The sequence below is a fragment of the Castor canadensis genome, chromosome 6, assembly GCF_047511655.1.
Source record: "Castor canadensis chromosome 6, mCasCan1.hap1v2, whole genome shotgun sequence".
NCBI classification, from domain to species: Eukaryota; Metazoa; Chordata; class Mammalia; order Rodentia; family Castoridae; genus Castor; species Castor canadensis.
Genome location: NC_133391.1, coordinates 149,033,870 through 149,055,053, shown reverse-complemented (window position 1 = coordinate 149,055,053; position 21,184 = coordinate 149,033,870). Strand labels below are relative to the sequence as shown.

Here is a 21,184-nt window from a genome sequence, read left to right as displayed (position 1 = left end):
AGGATTCCTAAAAACAGAGTAGCAGTTTTCAAATATGAACCTCCAAATATTTATATAAATTACAGTAACCAGCTGGATGATGGTGGTTTACACCTAGCTATTCAGGAGGTAGAGATCAGGAGGATCATGGTTCAAAGCCATGGAAAATAGTGAATCAGACCCTATCTTGAAAAAACCCATCACAAAAAAGGGCTGGCAGGGTGGCTCAGAGTGGCTCAAGTGGTAAGAGTACCTATGCAGCAAGCCTGAGGCCCTGAGTACAAACTCCGTACCATCATAAAAAAAAAATTACAGTAATCAACCAAAAGGCACATTTATATCTCATATAGTCAAAATTATATGCCAGCATCCACTTGATGAGCACTTGTACATATAGATGCAGTGGAAAGATCTGTCATTCTCAAAGATGAACTTACACCTTATATGCCAATCATTTAGCGCTTTATAATCTTTACAAGACTTCAAGAGAAGCACCAACAGTGCTATTTTTAAAATGAGAAAACAGAGGTCCTAAGGGTTAAGTGTAATCCCCAGGATCACAAAGTCATAAAGTTACTGGGCAAAGATTTGAATTCAGGTAGGACAAACACTTAACCTTTTATCTTTTCATCTAAATCACCAGCTTCCCACAACATGTTCTCTGGAATATCTATACCTCTGCTCTGCACTTCTCCAAGCCCACCAGATGATCCCATAACTTTTCACTACCAGCAAGGTACACCCTGCTCTGACAGCCCACCTCCCCTAGCAAGGGTAGGCACTTCAACCAGAAGACATATCACTCAACTGCCTCTCCTATTTGGCTTGATGCTCCTTGGGGACAGGGATTTAGTCATGGTTACACCCATATCTTCACAGGACCAGGTCTACTGTAAGCATTCATTAACGAGTGTCTAGTGCCAAAGCAACTCTGCAGTCCAGAAAGCTTTACATGTATGTGCTTTTAAACAAGTCTGCCACATCCCTGATATGGGACTTAGGATCACTAAACATCAAATTAATGTTAAGACGCCATGCCCAGATGGCCTGGGAAGACGCGGACAAGGTGAGCTAAGGGGTACGCGGTACTTCCACAGACAACCCTGGGCCAGATCAGCATAGCCCCCCGGACAGACCAACCCCCACTCAGGGAAAAAAGAGAAACTGAGTAATAAGCAATAATAACAATAAAGACATGTAGCAAAGAGGGTGGGGTGCCCTGAGCGCCAAAGAGGAGGAGAGGGGAATCACTCCCAGAAACGTAAATAAATAAGCTGGGCCTGGCCAGAGAGGGTGGGAGCGGCAGCGCGCAATGCGCGCCCAGCAACAAGGAGCGGGAAAGCTTGTGAGAGTGGCAGAGGGAGGAAAACTCCACAGGAGAGGAGGGGAAGACTCACTTCCCACATGAGCTGTAAATAAACACCCAGGCCTGAGAATGCAGATGCAGTGTCACCTCCCCCAGGGTGCTTGGAAAGGGGAAAGTTTGTAGCAGTGGCATCGGGCACAGAACTCTGAGGAAGCAAAGCCTGCTGGGCCAGGTGAGTGCTAAGCTTACCCCAGAGATCTGCATAAATAATGCCTCCAGCAACAGCAGGCTGACAGCAGCAGGCAGGCAAGCCACAGCTACAGATAGCCATTCACAGGACTGTCTCCAAACTCTTTTTTTTCTCTCTCCCTACCTTTGATGAGAAAACAACCGAACTACACCTGCATGCTAAAAAACTTACTGAAACTGTATTGCATTTGAACTTGAGACACTTTGTGGGTGTGTTTTTGTTGTTGTTGTTGTTGTTGTTTGTGCAGTTTTGTTCTATTTTATGTTTCCCCTTTGATGAGACAACTACAGAACAACATCTGAGGCACCATCTCCAGGATTGGAGACTGAGGGACAAACACCAAAATTATTAAGACTGAAACTTCACTGCATTTGAACTTGGAGGGCTTTTTAATTTTTAATCTTACATTTATTCTTTTTATTTTTTATTTTCAAAACTCTCTGTCTCTCTAATGCCTGTTCAGCTTACTGTCAATTAGTACACTGTCTCTCCCTGTTTATATCTTTGAAAATTTTTTGTTTCATTGTGTTTTTTTTTCTACTTGATTATTTGTTTTTCCCTTTTCCTTTAACTTCTTTGCTTTCCATCCCCTCTCACCCTTCCATTCTAAATATCACTAGTGCTATTATTACAAGCCAGAAAATACTTAATTGCACACAGTACAGGGACAATAACAACACCAAGGGCAAAGACAGGAAGACAGAAAAAACAGGGAAACCAGTTTTCCCACAGCAAAAAATTAGTACAGGAACCAGAGGGAAATGAAGAAAACAGATACTCAGATCCAGACTCCAACAAAATGAAGATTAAATATGCCAAAGAACCCAATGAAGCCCACAAGAATAATTTAAAAGATGACATACTACAGGTACTCAATGAGAATTTTATAGAGATGATACTGGATATGGTCAACCAAAACGTACAGGAGACACTCAAGAAATTCCAAGACAACAAAAATAGAGAATTTGAAAAAGCAAAAGAAGAAATAAAGGAAACCATAGAAGCACTGTATAAACACCAAAGTAAAACAGAGGAAACAATTAATAAAGAGATAAAAGAACTCAGGACAAAGTAGACTTCAAACCTACATTGATCGAACGAGATAAAGAAGGACATTTCATACTAATAAAAGGGGAAATAGACCAAAAGGAAATAATAATTATCAACCTATATGCATCCAATGTCAATGCACCCAATTTCATCAAACATACCCTGAAAGACCTAAAAGCATATACTAGCTCCAACACAGTGGTTGTGGGAGACTTTAACACCCCATTACCATGAATAGATAGGTCATCCAAACAAAAAAATCAATAAAGAAATCCAAGATCTAAAATATACAGTAGATCAAATGGACCTAGTTGATGTCTACAGAACATTTCATCCAACTTCTACACAATATAGATTTTTCTCAGCAGTCCATGGAACTTTCTCCAAAATAGATCATATCCCAGGGCACAAAGCAAGCCTCAGCAAATATAAGAAAACAGAAATTATACCGTGCATACTATCTGATCACAATGCAGTAAAACTAGAACTCAACAACAAAAGTAAAGACAAAAAACATGCAAACAGCTGGAAACTAACTCATTACTTAACAAACAATGGGTCATCGATGAAATAAAAGAGGAAATTAAAAAGTTCCTGGAAGTCAATTAAAATGAAAACAAACCTACTGGAACCTATGGGACACAGCAAAGGCAGTCCTGAGAGGAAAATTTATAGCCATGAGTGCATACATTAAAAAGAATGAAAGATCCCAAATCAATGACCTAATGATACATCTCAAACTCCTAGAAAAACAAGAACAAGCAAATCCCAAAACAAATAGAAGGAGAGAAATAATAAAAATAAGAGCTGAAATCAACAAAATAGAAACCAAAAAAACCATACAAAGAATTACTGAAACAAAATTTGGTTCTTTGAAAAAATAAACAAGATCGATAGACCCCTGGCAAACCTGACTAAAATCAGGAGAGAAAAATACCCAAATTAGTAGAATCAGGAATGCAAAAGGGGAGATAACAACAAACACCATGGAAGTCCAGGAAATCATCAGAGACTACTTTGAGAACCTATATTCAAATAAATTTGAAAATCTGAAAAGAAATGGACAGATTTCTAGATACATTTGATCATCCAAAATTGAACCAAGAGGAAATTAATCACCTGAATAGATCTATAGTACAAAATGAAATTGAAGCAGCAATCAAGAGTCTCCCCAAAAAGAAAAGTCCAGGACCTGATGGATTCTCTGCTGAATTCTATCAGACCTTTAAAGAAGAACTGATACCAACCCTCCTTAAACTGTTCCACGAAATAGAAAGGGAAGGAAAACTGCCAAACACATTTTATGAAGCCAGTATTACACTTATCCCAAAACCAGGCAAAGACACCTCCAAAAAGGAGAACTATAGACCAATCTCCTTAATGAACATTGATGCAAAAATCCTCAACAAAATAATGGCAAACCGAATTCAACAACACATCAAAAAGATCATTCACCACGACCAAGTAGGCTTCATCCCAGGAATGCAGGGGTGGTTCAACATATGAAAATCAATAAACTAATAAACCACATTAACAGAAGCAAAGACAAAAACCACTTGATCATCTCAATAGATGCAGAAAAAGCCTTTGATAAGATCCAACATCATTTCATGATAAAAGCTCTAAGAAAACTAGAACTAGAAGGAAAGTACCTCAACATTATAAAAACTATCTATGACAAACTTACAGCCAGCATTATACTTAATGGAGAAAAACTGAAACCATTCCCTCTAAAATCAGGAACCAGACAAAGATGCCCACTATCTCCACTCCTATTCAACATAGTACTGGAATTCCTAGCCAGAGCAATTAGGCAAGAAGAAGGAATAAAAGGAACACAAATAGGTAAAGAAACTGTCAAAATATCCCTATTTGCAGATGACATGATCCTATACCTTAAAGACCCAAAAAAACTCTACTCAGAAGCTTCTAGACATCATCAATAGCCACAGCAAGGTAGCAGGATATAAAATCAACATAGAAAAATCATTAGCATTTCTAAACACTAATAATGAACAAACTGAGAAAGAATATATGAAAACAATTCCATTTATAATAGCCTCAAAAAAATCAAATACCTAGGTGTAAACCTAATAAAAGATGTGAACGACCTCTACAAGAAAAACTATACACTTCTGAAGAAAGAGATTGAGGAAGACTATAGAAAGTGGAGAGATCTCCCATGCTCATGGATTGGTAGAATCAACATAGTAAAAATGTCAATACTCCCAAAAGTAACCTACATGTTTAATGCAATTCCTATCAAAATTCCAATGACATTCATTAAAGAGATTGAAAAAATCTACCATTAAATTTATATGGAAACACAAGAGGCCACGAATAGCCAAGGCAATACTCAGTGAAAAAAACAATGCTGGAGGTATCACGATACCTGACTTCAAACTATATTACAAAGCAGTAACAATAAAAACAGCATGGTACTGGCACAAAAACAGACGTGAAGACCAGTGGAACAGAATAGAGGACCCAGATATGAAGCCACACAACTATAACCAATTTATCTTTGACAAAGGCGCTAAAAATATACGATGGAGAAAAAGCAGCCTCTTCAACAAAAACTGCTGGGAAAACTGGTTAGCAGTCTGCAAAAAACTGAAACTAAATCCATGTATATCACCCTATACCAAGATTAACTCAAAATGGATCAAGGATCTTAATATCAGACCACAAACTCTAAAGTTGATACAGGAAAGAGTAGGAAATACTCTGGAGTTAGTAGGTACAGGTAAGAACTTTCTCAATGGAACCCCAGCAGCACAGCAATTACAAGATAGCATAGATAAATGGGACTTCATAAAACTAAAAAGCTGCTGTTCATCAAAAGAAATGGTCTCTAAGCTGAAGAGAACACCCACAGAGTGGGAGAAAATATTTGCCAGCTACACATCAGACAAAGGACTGATAACCAGAATATATAGGGAATTTAAAAAACTAAATTCTCCCAAAACTAATGAACCATAAAAAATGGGCAAGTGAACTAAACAGAACTTTCTCAAAAGAAGAAAATCAAATGGCCAAAAAACACATGAAAAAATGCTCACCATCTCTAGCAATAAAGGAAATGCAAATCAAAATCACACTAAGATTCCACCTCACCCCTGTTAGAATAGCCATCATTAGCAACACCACGAACAACAGGTGTGGGCGAGGATGCGGGGAAAAAGGAACCCTCTTACACTGTTGGTGGGAATGTAGACTAGTACAACCACTCTGGAAAAAAATTTGGAGGCTACTTAAAAAGCTAAACATTGATCTACCATTTGATCCAGCAATACCACTCTTGGGAATATACCCAAAAAACCGTGACACAGGTTACTCCAGAGGCACCTGCACATCCATGTTTATTGCAGCACTATTCACAATAGCCAAGTTATGGAAACAGCCAAGATGCCCCACTACTGACGAATGGACCAAGAAAATGTGGTATCTATACATAATGGAATTTTATGCAGCCATGAAGAAGAACGAAATGTTATCATTCGCTGGTAAATGGATGGAATTGGAGAACATCATTCTGAGTGAGGTTAGCCTGGCCCGAAAGACTAAAAATCGTATGTTCTCCCTCATATGTGGACATTAGAGCAAGGGCAAATACAACAAGGGGATTGGACTTTGAGCACATAATAAAAGCGAGAACACACAGGGAGCTGTGAGGATAGGTAAGACACCTAAAAAATTAGCTAGCATTTGTTGCCCTCAATGCAGAGAAACTAAAGCAGATACCTTAAAAGCAACTGAGGCCAACAGAAGGGGACCAGTAACTAGAGAAAAGGTTAGATCAAAAAGAACCTAGAAGGTAACACACATGCACAGGAAATTAATGTGAGTCAACTCCCTGTATAGCTATCCTTATCTCAACTAGCAAAAACCCTTGTTCCTTCCTATTATTGCTTATACTCTCTTTTCAACAAAATTAGATAAGGGCCGGGTATCGAGGGGATAGGGGGGATGGGGGGAGAGGGAGGGGGTGGAGTAGGTGGTAAGGAAGGGGGTGGGGGCGGGGGGGGGAAGTGACCCAAGTATTGTATGCACATAAGAATAATAAAACAATAAAAATTAAAAAAAAAAACTTCATGTTAAGAGTGACGGACAGAGCAAGTGAGAACTGAAGAAGAAAGAAGACAGACATCTGTGAAAACATGTCCAGTGCTTGACACTTGTTAATGCCCAATTCAGATGGCCAGAATTCATTAGTTAGTTGCTCTCACTGAGGGCATGGCTCAAGTGGTACAGTGCCTGCCTTGCAAGTGAGAGCCTTCAGTTAAAACTCCAGTAACACACACACACACACACACACACACACACACACACACACACACACACACACACACACACAAATTGCTCTCTTTGTTAGCAAATTGAATGGAAAACATCTGGAGTTTTTAAGTTTTTTCCTACCAAACTAGTTTTCTGAAGTGCTTTCCTTATGCCCAGTTTGCCCCAAAGTATTTGCTATAAAGTATACTCTGGTTGTTTAAAAACTTTCTAGAATGTAAGACATTCTCTAGTATCTTACGAAATGAAATGAAGTATATTTAAGTGGAAAAAAATAACCTAGGGACAAACAGGGTTATTTTTAACTTGTCTCAATTTTGTTTCTCAATACTGACATTCCTAGTATAACCCATTGATTTTAGTTTTCATAAGAAGTAACCAAACAATCAGTTGAAAAAAAGCAAGCAAACAAACCTAAAAGATAAGTTAAACAAAGATCATAGGGAAAAAAAACAAAAAACCCCACAAATTTTCTGACTGAATCAACCAAGCAAGAGGTAAATAACTGCTAAAGAAGACAGAAAAACAACACAAAACAAAAACCTATGGACATGCTTTCTTCTCATGGTTACAGGTTAAAATGGAAAGGATTCTGTCAGCCAGGTATGGTGGTACACATCTGTAAATCCCAGTTACTTCACAGGCAGAGGAAGAAAGATGTCAAGTTCCAGGCCAAAAACAAAAGAGCTGGGGACTTAGTTCAAGAAGTAAAGTGCCTGCCTAGCATGCACAAGTACCACACACACATACACAAAAATGCCTGCCTACCCTCATATTAAAACTCAGAAGATACTTACGTTTGCTGTTTTGTGCAGCAGTTGCATAGGAAAACAGAAACAATCTTTTAAGCAGTTTAGGAGCCTGGGTATGATGAATTATGCCACTGACAATCTAGAAAAGAAGCAACCAGTGGATATAGTTATGCTTTTAAGAGATAAACACTAAGAAAGGCAGGAGCCGCCATGTGCCGTTGGCTCACACCTATAATCCTAGAGGCTGAGATTGTGAGGATCAAGATTTGAGGCCAGTCCAGACAAATAGTCTGTAGGACTACATCTCCAAAACAACAGCCAGAGCAAAATGGACTAGAGGCACCAGCGATACAGTGCAGGAGCTAAGGTGTCTAGGCTCTCAGTATGCTAATGGGGCTCTAGAGACACCACAGCAACCCTTTTTAAGGTCTGGATCTGTGACTTAGTTCTTGGAACAATGGCACCAACAGAATACTATTTTGTCAGGCTTTCTAAGAGCACTGAATTTCTAGGGAAAATTTTAAGACATAGTCTAATTGCTCAAAAGCAAAGTGCTAAAATAAGTCAAGTATTTCAAATATATAACAGGTCAAAGACAGCTGGTACCAGATAATAACCAAGACACTTAGCTGTTCTGACTCACTTGTAACCTTTAGGACCTTCTAGAAGATGAGAAAAAGAACTCAGCCTATTGAGGTTTCTGTTTGTCTACTGTGTTAAGCCAAAGTATATTTGGATAGATGACTAAAATCATTGTTTGAAATGAAGTGTCTGGCTTCACAGGGAATTTTCCACATCCTCACCATTCTTTGCCTGCTCAGAATAGATACTGGAGTCACTTTTATTATTCTAACTCAACTATCTGAAAGAAGCACACTATTCTGAAAGAAAATTAAGGCATTACCTGTAAGTGCATAATTCATTGCAGACAAGACAATACACATGTACTAGCCTCATGCTAGGTTTTCCTTGATGTGTTTAACATAGAGTGGCAATTTTAAGACCTTTATTATCTCAGAAAGAGAAATCTTGAAAGTTACAATGAACATCAAATTTGTATAGCCACTTTCTGAGTTCACCCAGTTAATACATCTGAATTTGCTGGCAACCAGAAAATTGTGTTTATTTAGTACCCAAAGGCATACCCGGTGACTGTGCTTTGCTCATCTGACTTGTGTACCTCTTCCTCCCACACACAACCATTACCAGAGGTAAACTCATTTCTTCACAGAAGTTGGAAATTAGGGCTACTGCCTTCAGATAGAATATCAGAGAAATAACTTTTAGCTGTTCCATCCTTTTCTTTCCCCAGATACCCCCTGACCTATCTTACCACTTCCCATCTTTTAGTGGTTCTAGGAAAAACAACATTATGAACTGGACGATTAAAGGTAACCTGCCGGATGCCAGTGGTTCTCAGCTATAATCCTAGCTATTCCCAAGGCTGTGACCGAGGATTGAGGTTTGAGGGGAGCCCAGGCAAATAGTTCTTGAGACTCCATCTCCAAAAATAACCAGAGCAAAATGGGCTTGAGGTGTGGCTCAAGTGGTAGAGTGACTGCTTTGCAAGTGCAAAGCCTGAGTTCAAACCCCAGTCCCACAAAAAACAAAACAAAAATCTTACACCAAGTTGACACACAGGCATGCTTTACTCAATTGCCTCTCATGCTTTGATCAAAAAATATGGGATCGCAACCAGTTTCAACTTCACAGAGGGAAAGGCTTCCTTCCACCTTTGTGAATATAAGTAAAATCTAGAGTCAGTGGGGGAAAACCTGATGGGAAATAAAGCTTAAAAACACATTGATTAGTTACCCTTTTGACTTCCTCTTCTTTTGTGTACCTCAGACAAAAATGGAACACTCGGAGGTCTTTGCAGTGGATGATAAGTTTCTCGGGGTATTTCTTCAGTTGTCCGAAAAGAGTTTTTTTTTTCTCATCAAACACTACAGATCAATGATGAAATCAGGAAGAGAAATTATGCTATATGACAACAAGTTTATTTAGACTGTTCACTTCTAAGGACAGGAGCCTAGTCCCTCCCAGCAGAGGCCTTGTCTCTGAGAGAGGTCAGGATTCTTCACTCCTCTTCAGTAAGCCTAAGAATCAGATCAACTGGCCACTGTCAGCAGAACAGATTCCAATGGCCTGAAGATCCCAGCTCTAAAGCTAAGAATGGAAAGGAGAGTGGTAGGGACATGCTTTTGTCCCAGTCAATGCCTAAGTTTACAGCTATGGCACCTCCTGACCCCTCCCTGGATGGTGCTGAGAACTTAAGTGGCTACTGAATGATTTCTGAAAATGCCTTGAACATAAAAATGAAGAAGAGGAACAAGGAACAAAGAACAAAGAAAGGTTTATTTAGTCAGCAGAAAAGACATCTAATGGAATTTAACAGGCATTTATATATTGGCCTTTAAAGTAAAATCTACACATCAACACTGGTGACAAGCAGTATGATAAACATCTAACACAGAATGACTTTGTGTGGAGTATTTCAGACTAGAGGTGTGGCTCTAGCAGTAGAGTGCCTGCTTTGTAAACACAAAGCCCTGAGTTCAAACTCCAGTACACCAAAAAAAAAAAAAAAAAGAACAAGTTTTGACCCAGGCAGGAGGATCACAATTTTGAAGCAAGCCTGGGCAACATAGTGAGATCCTCTCTCAAAAAAGCCAAAACGAACAAACAAGAAAAGGTTCCAGGTTCATCTAACTAAGCAACCCCAAATGACTTACTTCACATCTCAATTTATCATTCATGAAGCTGCTTTAAAGATGTTAACTTACATGAACACATTTTAATAAACTATAAAGGGCTACAAGAATATTATCATCATTATTAGCTACACATTCAAAGCTGGCAACAACACAAAGGGAAAGAGATACTTACCTCCATAGATCTGATCCACACAATGGAGTGTAATGTCATTTTCTCCTACAACCTTATTCTTAAACAGAGTTTCCTAAAAGATTCAAAAGGAAACAACTGTGACTCCTTTCTATGCACTATTAGACATTCACACACTTTGTATGCTGAGATAAATAGGCAACCATACCCCGCTAGTGAAGAGATGATGAGGTATGTGAGAGGCCTTATGAGCATCAATTTTTCAAACTCAGGCAAAACATCCCCATCTCTGTGTTATTCCTAGGTAAACCCACCCTGCCACACACCACCATTTTGAGAAGTGTGGGGAAGTGATATTCAGGTCAACATTTCTCCATATAATGCAAAGAGGTGACTGACAAGGCTGTCTTTGGGAAAAAAACACTGGTAGACTCAAGTTTCTAGAAAAGTGCTATCTTTACATAGGACTAGGAACAAGTTGGTATCATAGACAGCAGCACAGAAAACCAGACTCAAAAGCAGCAGTGGTGTGCCTGTTTTAAGAACCAAGGGGCTCCTGGGACAGCTGACACACCGGGGCCAGGAAGGGCTCTGGTTGGGTTTCCATTGACAGACAGTTCTCTCCTTCCTTCAGTGCTCATTCCTAAGTAGCGACAAGTCTCACAGGAAGACTGAGAAGCTGGGAAAACAAACAATGTAGCCACAACTGCACTCTTCCTTCCAAACTCAGCAAATGCAGCTCATACGTACATCATTATCTAAGGCAGATTCATCATCACCCAAGAAGGCAATCTTGAAGTCTGTGCAGACAAGTCTCCCATAGACTCCACGCTGACAGGAATCTTCCTGTACATACTTCAGGACTGTGCTGGCTTCACAAAGCAGCTGTTCACCTGGTGGAAACCAAAGCAAGTCCTCAGTCCTCAGGGAACACACAGTACACAAACATTAAGCTTTCCTGCTCTATTTACACAAGGACAAACACACAGTACAATGTGGCACTTCAGAATGTGCCACTTTTAGGAGCAGCAGGAGCGGCAAATTTAGAAGATGAAGCAGAGTGGGGAAAGCAAAATAGCTCAGAGACACCTTCATGCAGGGGTTTCTCAAACTTCTCACTGTAAATAATGGAAATTTACAAATAGATGGTAATGATCTCAGCTGTACTTTCACATATAGATCTCAGTGTTTTCATTACTTTGATTGCAGCAGATGTTCTACAACCATGATACCCTACATGAGCAAGGTAGGCAGGCTGGTCAGCAGGCCCTGGATGCACACCCCAACCCCTTTTCCTGTGGGAGCCCAAGGCTTCCAGGTAGCTTTCCCAGATACCAGAGGTACTGCAACCCTCCACAACATCACCATCTCCTTCTGGCTGGACGTAGCTTGGAGGATGAGAGGAAAAAAGAGGTCATGGCTGGTGGGGAAAAAAAAATGTATCCTCTCTTTTTAGTTGAGAGTATTTCCTCTCAATGTGTCACCTATCCTGTTCTATCTGTAGGCACCTGGCCCATGGGAGCAGCTGGAGTTCCTGGAGACAGACAGTACTTCTCTTTATAGTCAGAAAGATTAGGATTGGGTGACATGAAAGCATTCTCTGCTCCCTGGAAGCAGAGCTCATAAGGGTTGGATGGCTGGTTGAGGGCAGGAAAAAGAGAAGGAAATTGGGGAAATGAAAAACTAAGTGTCAATACTTTGCAACAAAAAAAGGGATTTTCTTCTCATGCAACAGAAAACCATCTTCCCCTCAGAATCTCCCTCTGGATTTCTCCATCTTTAAATTTGAAAATTCCTTTAAGCTTTCAATGTGAAAGCACAGAGTAAGAGTTTCAGACAGTCAGACTATCAAGGGGCACATATTATAGTGTTTTCTTCTTTCATCTTTCAAGGGGTCAATTTACCTCCAGAAGAAACCCTAAGGAAATACCAGAAGATGGCTCAGTCACACTAGAGAAACTAGAGAATATGGAAAAGACAATGAAGTCAGGGCCTCATTAAGGTTTAAAAGTCCCAGAAAAAGTGCCTCAACTAAATTCAAGGTGAAAGATATGTGGGCAAGGCTTCCTGTGCTTCAATGACCAACATGAGACAGCCTTTAACAGCAAGGCTCTTCCGCACACTAGGACAGTCCTGTCCCATGGTCATCCATGGGAGATCAGCAATCAGGAGGTAGCAGGTACTACAGCATTCCTGGTAAGACCCTCTATCACATGACATGCCACACCATGGTCACCACCTTGTCTGTGCTAGATATAGACTCTAGAATCATGAGAGCAAGGAGCTGAAAAGGAGTTTAGTCTAGCTTAGGAAAGTGAAACTCAAAGAAGTTAACTGTGAACTCACACATGAGAGACCATCAGATAATCCAGAATATGGAAGAATATATGTAGCACAAAGTTAAAAATAAAAATTAATTTCAGACTCTATAATCCTAAGACAAGGAAAAACAACATGAGATATGAATCAAGATTTAGACCATTTTAGAAAAAAAAAACCTTTGAAATATAAAAGCATTTTTAAAAGTTATAGGATTCTAACATGTTTTACCAAATGAGATGGGTCAGAAATATCTGTATATTTATAACCCTTCAGTAAACTAGGGATGATTCTATTGCTTTGGGAAAATATACATAAAAAACTTAAGAAAAAAAGTTACTTTGCATTGGGGAAAAAACAGAAAAAGAACACACAGCTGAGAAGATTTTCCACATTTGGGAAAGTAGTTTCTGTTCCTAAACTCAGAAGTGATTAAAACTTAACTTAAGCTATAGTCACTCTCTTCTTTCTCAAAAATGTTCAATCAACCCAGACTCTTCCATAATGAATGACCTCAGAGCAAAGCCCCGATGGCTTCAGAGTTGGTAAATCCCAGCATCTCCAGTACCAGTGCTCTAGATGCACCGGCAGATGGATACACAAGACCACCCACTGATGCCTGCTCTGGGAGGCCAAGCAGCTGGGCTGTTCAAGGGTAACCTCAGATTTGGGCAGCAGGGAAAAAGTATGATAGATAGGGCTGTTCAATGGACTAGGATTTTCCCGATTAGAGGTCAGAAATACTAGATGGCCAAACAGAACAACAGAAAGCCTCATTTGTTTGTAAAAGTGAGAATTTCCCAGGTTTATTTTCATCTGGTTATGGGAGAGGGAAACAAAAAAAAAATTCTTTCCAGATGTTGGAATATTCAGAACCAAGTATGTAATTACTGAAATAAAGACCTTGATATGTTTGTCTAACTCATTATTATTAAAAGCTAGAAGATGAAAACAAAGAAGTTTATATATAGCTATACTAGAGATGATGTAATTTATCATTGGTTCTGAGTTGCACATGAGGTAGTATGCTAACACGACTGTTACCTGGCAACAAGTGAAGAGTTACTTCCTTCTCTGTTATTTCCTTTTCATTTGTGTGAATTTCCTAAAAAAAGAAGAGCAAAAGGTCATATTTTTCTTTAAGGGCTCAAAATAACATAAAGGCATGTCTTCAGAAGACACACTAAACGATCCCATACCACCACAAACTGTATATTTAACAAGCTACTTTTAAAAAATATGTTTTAAACTAAAGTAAGACAAAAAATTCTAACAAGTTTAGTGATAGTCTAATGTAGTTATTCTAATTATTTAGGACTGATAACTATTAGCTGTTCCAAGGAGAACAGCAAGAGTAGGCACCTTGTCTATAAAGGAACAAGTTAAGGTAACACCTAGCAAAGTAAGCACAAAGTCAGGAAGAGAATAGAAGATATGCCCCAGAATGATTCCCCTCTTTCTCCAGTGAGAATCAAGGATTTAAAGTAAAACAGATTGTATGTTCTTAAGAGAAAATAGAAACGCAAATGACTTACTTGAAGACAAAAACAGGAACACAAGAATGTATCTAGTCAGTACAGATCCATCTATTGTGTAGCACAAGAAAGAACATTCATTGTCCTTTCTAAGTTACTTAAAACCAGAAGACAGAGCCAAGGGGTGCAACCACTTCTAATGGGGAATCAAGGAGTGGTTCAGTATCACTCTTTCTCAATAAATAGGTCTTCAAGTCCATGTTTAGTGGATATTTAAAGATAATCAGCAAACTTTAATGAATGATGCTTGCAAAGTAATGATCAAAATAACTACTAAAATAATAAAGGAGAGGGCTGGTGGAGTGGCTTAAGTGGTAGAGCACCTGCCTAGCATGTGTAAGGCCCTGAGTTCAAACTCCAGGACTGCCAAGAACCCCCCCAATAAAATAAAATTAAAATTAATAAATAAATGGAGAGACACAAAAGGCTTCCTACTAAAGTCTACCACACCATCTATGAAGTGTTCTTGCCAAAACATCTAACCTTAATTTGCTTCAGCTTCTGTGGCAATCTATTCATTATAGGAATAAATACTGGAAAATGGATATGGTGCCACCTATAATTCCAGCATTTGGGAGGCAAAGGCAGGAGGATCTGAGTTGAAGGCCACATTGAGCTACATAGCAAGTTTCAGGCCAACCTGGGTTACACAGTGAGACATTGTCTTGAGAAGGGAAGGGGAAGGGGAAGGGGAAGGGGAAGGTAAGGGAAAACACTGGGATAGAGCATGGGAATGCAATCAGTAAAATCTTGAGTAGGAAGTTCTACAAGACACAACACATTTTGTCAGCAAAACTGGATTGACTTATTTTATGTTATTTTATTTTGGTAGAATTCTGTAGGTAAAGTCCTCTGAATTTGTTAATACAGACTGAAACTATGGCATTAGAAGAAACTTGGATACAACTGAGGCAGTGAGAGACTGGACAGCCCAACCTGGATCCAGTAGCTCATGAGTATAATTCTAGCTACTTGAGGAGGCTCAGATAGGGAGGATTCCAGTTCAAAGCTTGCCCAGGCAAATCGTTAATGAGACCCCATCTCTAAAAATAACCAGAGCAAAATGGACTGGATGTGTGGTTCAATCAGTAGAGTGCCTGCTTTGTAAGTACAAAGCCTTGAGTTCAAACTGTAGTGTCTCTCTCTCTCACACACACACACACACAGAGAGAGAGAGAGGGAGAGAGAGAGAGAGAGAGAGAGAGAGGGAGAGAGAGAGACTGGACAATTCATCTCAAGGCTGAATAGAATGCCATGGCTTTCCCATGGTCTATTTTGGAGGTGATTTCCATCATAGGAGATGCCAGCAAATCAAGTCCCTCTGGGGCAGGGCTTCTCAAACCTGGGGCATTTAGGTCATCTGGGGAGCTTGTTGCCTTAGGCCCCATATAAGTGAAGGGGTACAGCCTGGGTATCTAGTTTTACAGAAAGCTCTTCTGCTGATTCTGATGCATTGCTCTGGGATTTAATCAAGAGTGACTATTCATGCACATGTACATATGATGAATGTTTTGGGAATTTAGAAATTCTCAGAGTACTTTCCTAATCTGTCAATGGTAAAAAACTAAATTAAAGCATAATTATTTTTGGCAAGTTATGAAAGAACCTGAAGAAAAAGCAAAGCTATTCATTAAATTCAATCAGCTGTTGGAAAACTACAGTGATCATCTTGACTAGTGCTTGGAATTCAATCCAAACACTGGGGCTAGCTTGGAGAAGATCAGACTATTGTTTATCAGAAGTATTATCTTGTTTTTTAAGATAGGGTCTCACTATGTAGCCCAGGCTGGCCTTGAACTTGCAATCCTCCTGACTCAGCCTCCCTAGTACTGGGATAATGGGCAAATACCAACCACACCCGCATGAAATGCCTGTTTACATTCCAGAAACAAAATAATCCAGAGCTAACTTTTAGGATTCCATTCAACACCAAACTCCCTTCCGAGACCACTGTTCCCTGCTCCCCAACCTACTATAGTGAAACATCTCCCTTCCAGTCAGCTGCAAAGGGAAACTAAAAAGAATAGTGGTTCCACAAGCATAGGGTTAATCACTTCATTTCTGGATTAATTTGGCTAAAAAGCTCAGAGAAGTAAATCAAGTTGGCTGCTTAAACTACAGACTTGGAAACTGGGCCACAAACATGGGGAAGCAGAGAAAGCTGTTCTGCAGAAAAGGAGACATGTGAAAAGGATAAGGGGATATGAAATCATGGCTCTCTTGACACACACAAAATACTGGCCTGGACTCCCACATCTTTCCAGGCTTTTGTGAGGCCCAAGTACACCTTTGGCCCACAGTTCCATGAGTCTTTGTAACAAATTCCCTTTTTGGTATAAATTAGCTAGAGTAGGATTCTGTTTATAGTCAACAAAGATACTGATTTAGGTCAACTGCATTAACAATGAATAGCCACAGTTGAAGAGAATCATGTCATCCAACATGTATAATATCTATAACCACAGGATGAGGATCTAATGTCATAGCCACCACCTCACAACTAAGACTGGCAGAGAAGAGTCAAATGCCCAAAGTAGCATCTGCAGACTCAAGTATGTGGGGTTTGGGTGGGGGAAGATGTGTGGGGTCTCTAAACAGTAAAGACCTCACAGGATTTTGCCATTATTCAGCTGACATCATCATCCCTGAATGACTTTCTTTGGCTGCTACCACATTATCATTATGACCCTTGAGTGCAGAGGCACATACTGCCCTCCCCTCCAACACATACCAGGCAGAAAGTGACTTAAAACTTAAAACTTGTCAGGCATAAGGCTCAAATCTATAATCCAAGCACTCAAGGGACTGAAGGAGAAGGATCACAAGTGACCAGGTCACAGCAAGTAGAGTATTCTCAAGAATGAATATTAGCAGCTAGAGCACGTCCTGAAAAGAAAAAGGAGGAGGCTGGGGACCTTTTCCTACTCACCCTCATTTTTATCAAATACCTCAAAACCTTAGTATACATTTTTCATTTTAAAAGCACTGAATCCTCTGCTTCCTGAGAATAATGTTAAAAATGTTTTAGTATTGACACCAAGCTGCTAACCAAAAATCGATCAGATAGACAAAAAGGAAAACCCAAAAAGCAACTAAGTCATCCAGGAGCCAAATATTTTATGAAACATTCAATAATTTCAACATCAGAGGGGGATGACAGAAAAACCACCAAGATTCCTAACAGTGCTGAACTTCCTACTAAAAGTGCTACTATTCATCAGACTTCCTTCAGCACTGCAGACAGGAAAGGAAGGTCAGAACAACACAGACACATACTGCTACTGAAGAGCCAGCATCTTAGAAAAATAATCTAATCACCAAACATGTGAGCTCCTGCCTGACATGCCACTAAATCAACTATACCAAGACCCTATTCCTCCTAAACCTAGATCATACAGCAACCTCACCTATTTGGAATACTGCCAAAAATCTTAAGACAAAAAAGTTTCTCCGTAGTAACAAACGTGTCCAACTTTGTGCATAGAAATCAAAGTCTTCCACAATCTGCCATAGATTCCACCTCAACAGCATGCTTTTAACTCTAGTGATGATAGTCCATACAAGTACTCTCCATTAGTATCTCATTAATCCTCACAACAATTCTAGTATTATCTCCATTTCATAGATGAGGAAACAGGCTTAAAATGGATCAATAACTCACCTGAGATTTTAGAGGAAAAATTAGTTAATAACCAAGGATCAGCCCAACCCCCATCTAATTTAGATCCACTGAGAAGAGAGGTGAATAATGATAAACATTTCCTTTCTCCCTTCCTTCTTTCCTTCCTTCCTTATACAGGAGATTGAACTCAGGGCCTCAGACTTGCTAGGCAAGCTCTCTACCAATTGAGCCACACCCTGATAAATATTTCTTAAGCCATAAGTGCCAGGCATTGCTTCAAGAGTTTTATACTTATTAGCTTATTTAATCCTGACAGCAAACCTTTGAAATAGAGTTTTCATACCAATGAGTATTTCCATTTTACAGATGAAGGCACAAACTGGTATGTGGTGTAGTGGAATTCAAGCCCAGATACGATGGCCCCCTCTATATTCTTGCAAGAATACCATAAGGCATCTTGTCTGGAAAAGAAGAGGAATGAAAGTAAAGAGAAAAACAAGATAAAATGGTCAGTCGAGTACCTGCTGAACCCAAGGAAGAGCTCAAAGAATAGTGTGGGGAGGCCAAGAGGCTGATAGAAAAACAAAAAAACACCTACCCTCCATAAAAGTAATGGGCCAGCTGGGTGCCAGTGGCTCACACCTATAATACTAGCTACTCAGGAAGCAGAGATTAGGAGGATGGCAGTTCGAAGCCAGCCTAGGCAAATAGTTCGAGAGACCCTATCTCAAAAACACCCATCACAAAAAGGGCTGGCAGAGTGGCTCAAGGTGAAGGTCCTGAGTTCAAACTCAGTACTGCAAAAAAACAAAACAATGCAACTAATGGGTCTAAGTGACACTGGCCAGCTGCATGGGGAAGAGACCTTGGAGCTTTATCCTTGTCAGCTGACAAAGTTACCTGTTCTGATTTACTGCACTATGTCCTCTAAGGCATCAGCCTCTTGGTTGCCACTGCAACCAGCCCTTAAGAGTTCAATGGGTATCATGATTCACACACCTCAGGAAAGGCTCCAACCACAACCAACCCTGCCATGTACTGCCTGGGCAATTCTATGCTTCCTTCAAGAGCATTCAGTCTGGAGGTCACCCGAAGAGTTCTCTTTTACACCTCTTTCACCTCACCCTCAATACCCAATCTGTCATCAAATTCTATCAATATTACCTACTAAATATATCCACAATCTATGTTCCTCTTATGTCTACCACATCACTCTATTCCAAGGTATTCTCATCTCCCCTTTCTAGGCCACTGCAATATACTGTCCAACTGGTCTACCTGCATCTGGTCTCTTTCTAATCCATTCTCCACCCTCAAGCAGAAGTAATTCTCTCAGAACACAGCTGCTGTGGCTTAGACATGGGATGATGACAATGCCTTGACATAGCCTATGAGGCCCTACACAACCTTGCCCATACCTGTCAATCTGGACTTCTAGCATCTTCTTCCTTCATTTCCATGTTAGCCAATGGGCCTCCTTTCAGCCTCCCAAAAACTGCCTTGCACCCTTCCATACCTGTTTCAACAGGTATTTCCTCCTGACTACAATGCCTTCCTGTCCCTCTTTGCCCTATGAACTTTTTGTCTCCATGGATCTCCAGCCAAGATCATTTCCTTAGGGATGCCTTTTCTACTAGCAGGTTCTCATAGGCCCTCTATCTCCCTCCTAATACTTGACACATCTGCAATTTCATATTTTTTAAGTCTACCTCCTTACCAATTGGTAAATCCTTTGTGGGCAGATCTTTGTCCTCAGACTCTAATACAGGCCTTGAAAAATCTGAAAAGATTTTGCTGAATAATTTAGTTAGTAATAACTAAGTAATGAGAGGTTTTAGAAATACCTCATGTTTTTTTGGAGAGGGAGGGCAACTGGGTTTGAACTCAGAGCCTTGTACTTTGCTAGGCAGGCACTTGAGCCCTTTTTGCTTTAGTTATTTTTCAAATAGGGTCTCGCCTTTGTGCCCAAGCCAGCCTGAACCCCCATCCTCCTATTTATGCTTCCCACATGGCAAAGATGACAGGCATGAGAGCACTATGCCCAGCTTTTATGGGTTGAGATGGATTCTCAATAACATTTTGCCCAGGCTGGCTTCAAAACTTGATCCTCCCAACCTCTATCTCCTAAGTAGCTAGGATTACAGATGTGAGCCACTGTGCCCAGTGACACTCCACACTTTTTTTTTTTCCCACGGTGCTGGAGTTTGAACTTAGGGCCTACATCTTGAGCCACTCCACCAGTCCTTTTTTGTGTTGGGTTTTTTCAAGATAGGGTCTCGAGAACTATTTGCCCGGGCTGGCTTCAAACTGCAATCCTCCTGATCTCTCCCTTCTGCGTCCCTAGGATTACAGGCATGAGCCAATGGCACCTGATTTACTCCACACTTTATTTCTAGCTGATGTGGTGGTATATACCTATAATCCCAGCATTCCAGAGGAAGAGGCAGGAGGATGACAACTTTAAGGCTAGTCTGGGCTACATAGCAAGACCCTATCTCAAAAATTTAAAAGCAAATTTCCTAATCAGCTGATTCTGAATTCAGCAGAGACTAAGAAGCATATGGAAAATTAAGAAATAATAGGTACGTTTGGGCACTAATATGGATGATATCACCAAATGCTCTAACAATATCATAAGGTACTGGAAAAAGAGCATTCTCTTCAAGGCTGCCACGTATGTGATATTAATACCAAAAGACTATTACAGGTGAAGCCTGTCCAGAAAGGACTGCAGCAGGGCAATAGCCAAGGATGGGCCAGGCATCATCCCATGATTTCGCAGTCAATTTACTCAGCAGCCCATAAACTGCTTCAAGAGCTATTTCTATACTATCCTTGTTGTTTGGGGGTGATGGAAGCTTCTTTAAACCATCACCTAGTTTCCAAGAGGAGCCTACAATCCCCCTACTCCTCTGCTCCTTCTATTCCTCTACCTTTCAACTCTGTCACTCACTGCCAACTGCCTAATCAACAAATGGTGATAATCTTACTTCTATGGCTATGAAATGTGACATAAAATTCCTCACCTAACTCATTACCTATCATGTTCAATGTGCAGGAAATAAAAGTAGAATCAAGCAGAACTGGTTCTACTGTTTACACTGACAGACTTCTCAAAAACTAGCTCAATTGAAAGTTAAACAAATTTTCAACCAATTAAAAATGGCCTATGGACTCTGTATAGCATCTCTCCTACATTCCATTTGAGTTAGGGCAAAGTTTGCTATT

The 21,184-nt window shown here is 40.1% G+C and overlaps 1 protein-coding gene across 7 annotated transcripts in view; it reads right to left on the bottom strand.

Moving 5' to 3' along the window:
• Positions 1-21,184, bottom strand: part of Mtmr12 (myotubularin related protein 12) — a 76,100-nt gene that overhangs the window by 34,752 nt on the left and 20,164 nt on the right. For all 7 annotated transcript variants that reach the window (XR_012449201.1, XR_012449202.1, XM_020180522.2 and 4 more), the window contains exons 2-6: positions 13,844-13,904; positions 11,231-11,373; positions 10,523-10,595; positions 9,449-9,579; positions 7,679-7,772 (exon numbers count right to left, since the gene is read on the bottom strand). Coding sequence is in view for 3 of the 7 variants with exons in the window: in XM_020180522.2 (XP_020036111.2) it covers positions 7,679-7,772; positions 9,449-9,579; positions 10,523-10,595; positions 11,231-11,373; positions 13,844-13,904 (502 nt within the window). In the remaining 4 variants the exon portion in view is untranslated. The remainder of the gene's footprint in view (positions 1-7,678; positions 7,773-9,448; positions 9,580-10,522; positions 10,596-11,230; positions 11,374-13,843; positions 13,905-21,184) is intronic.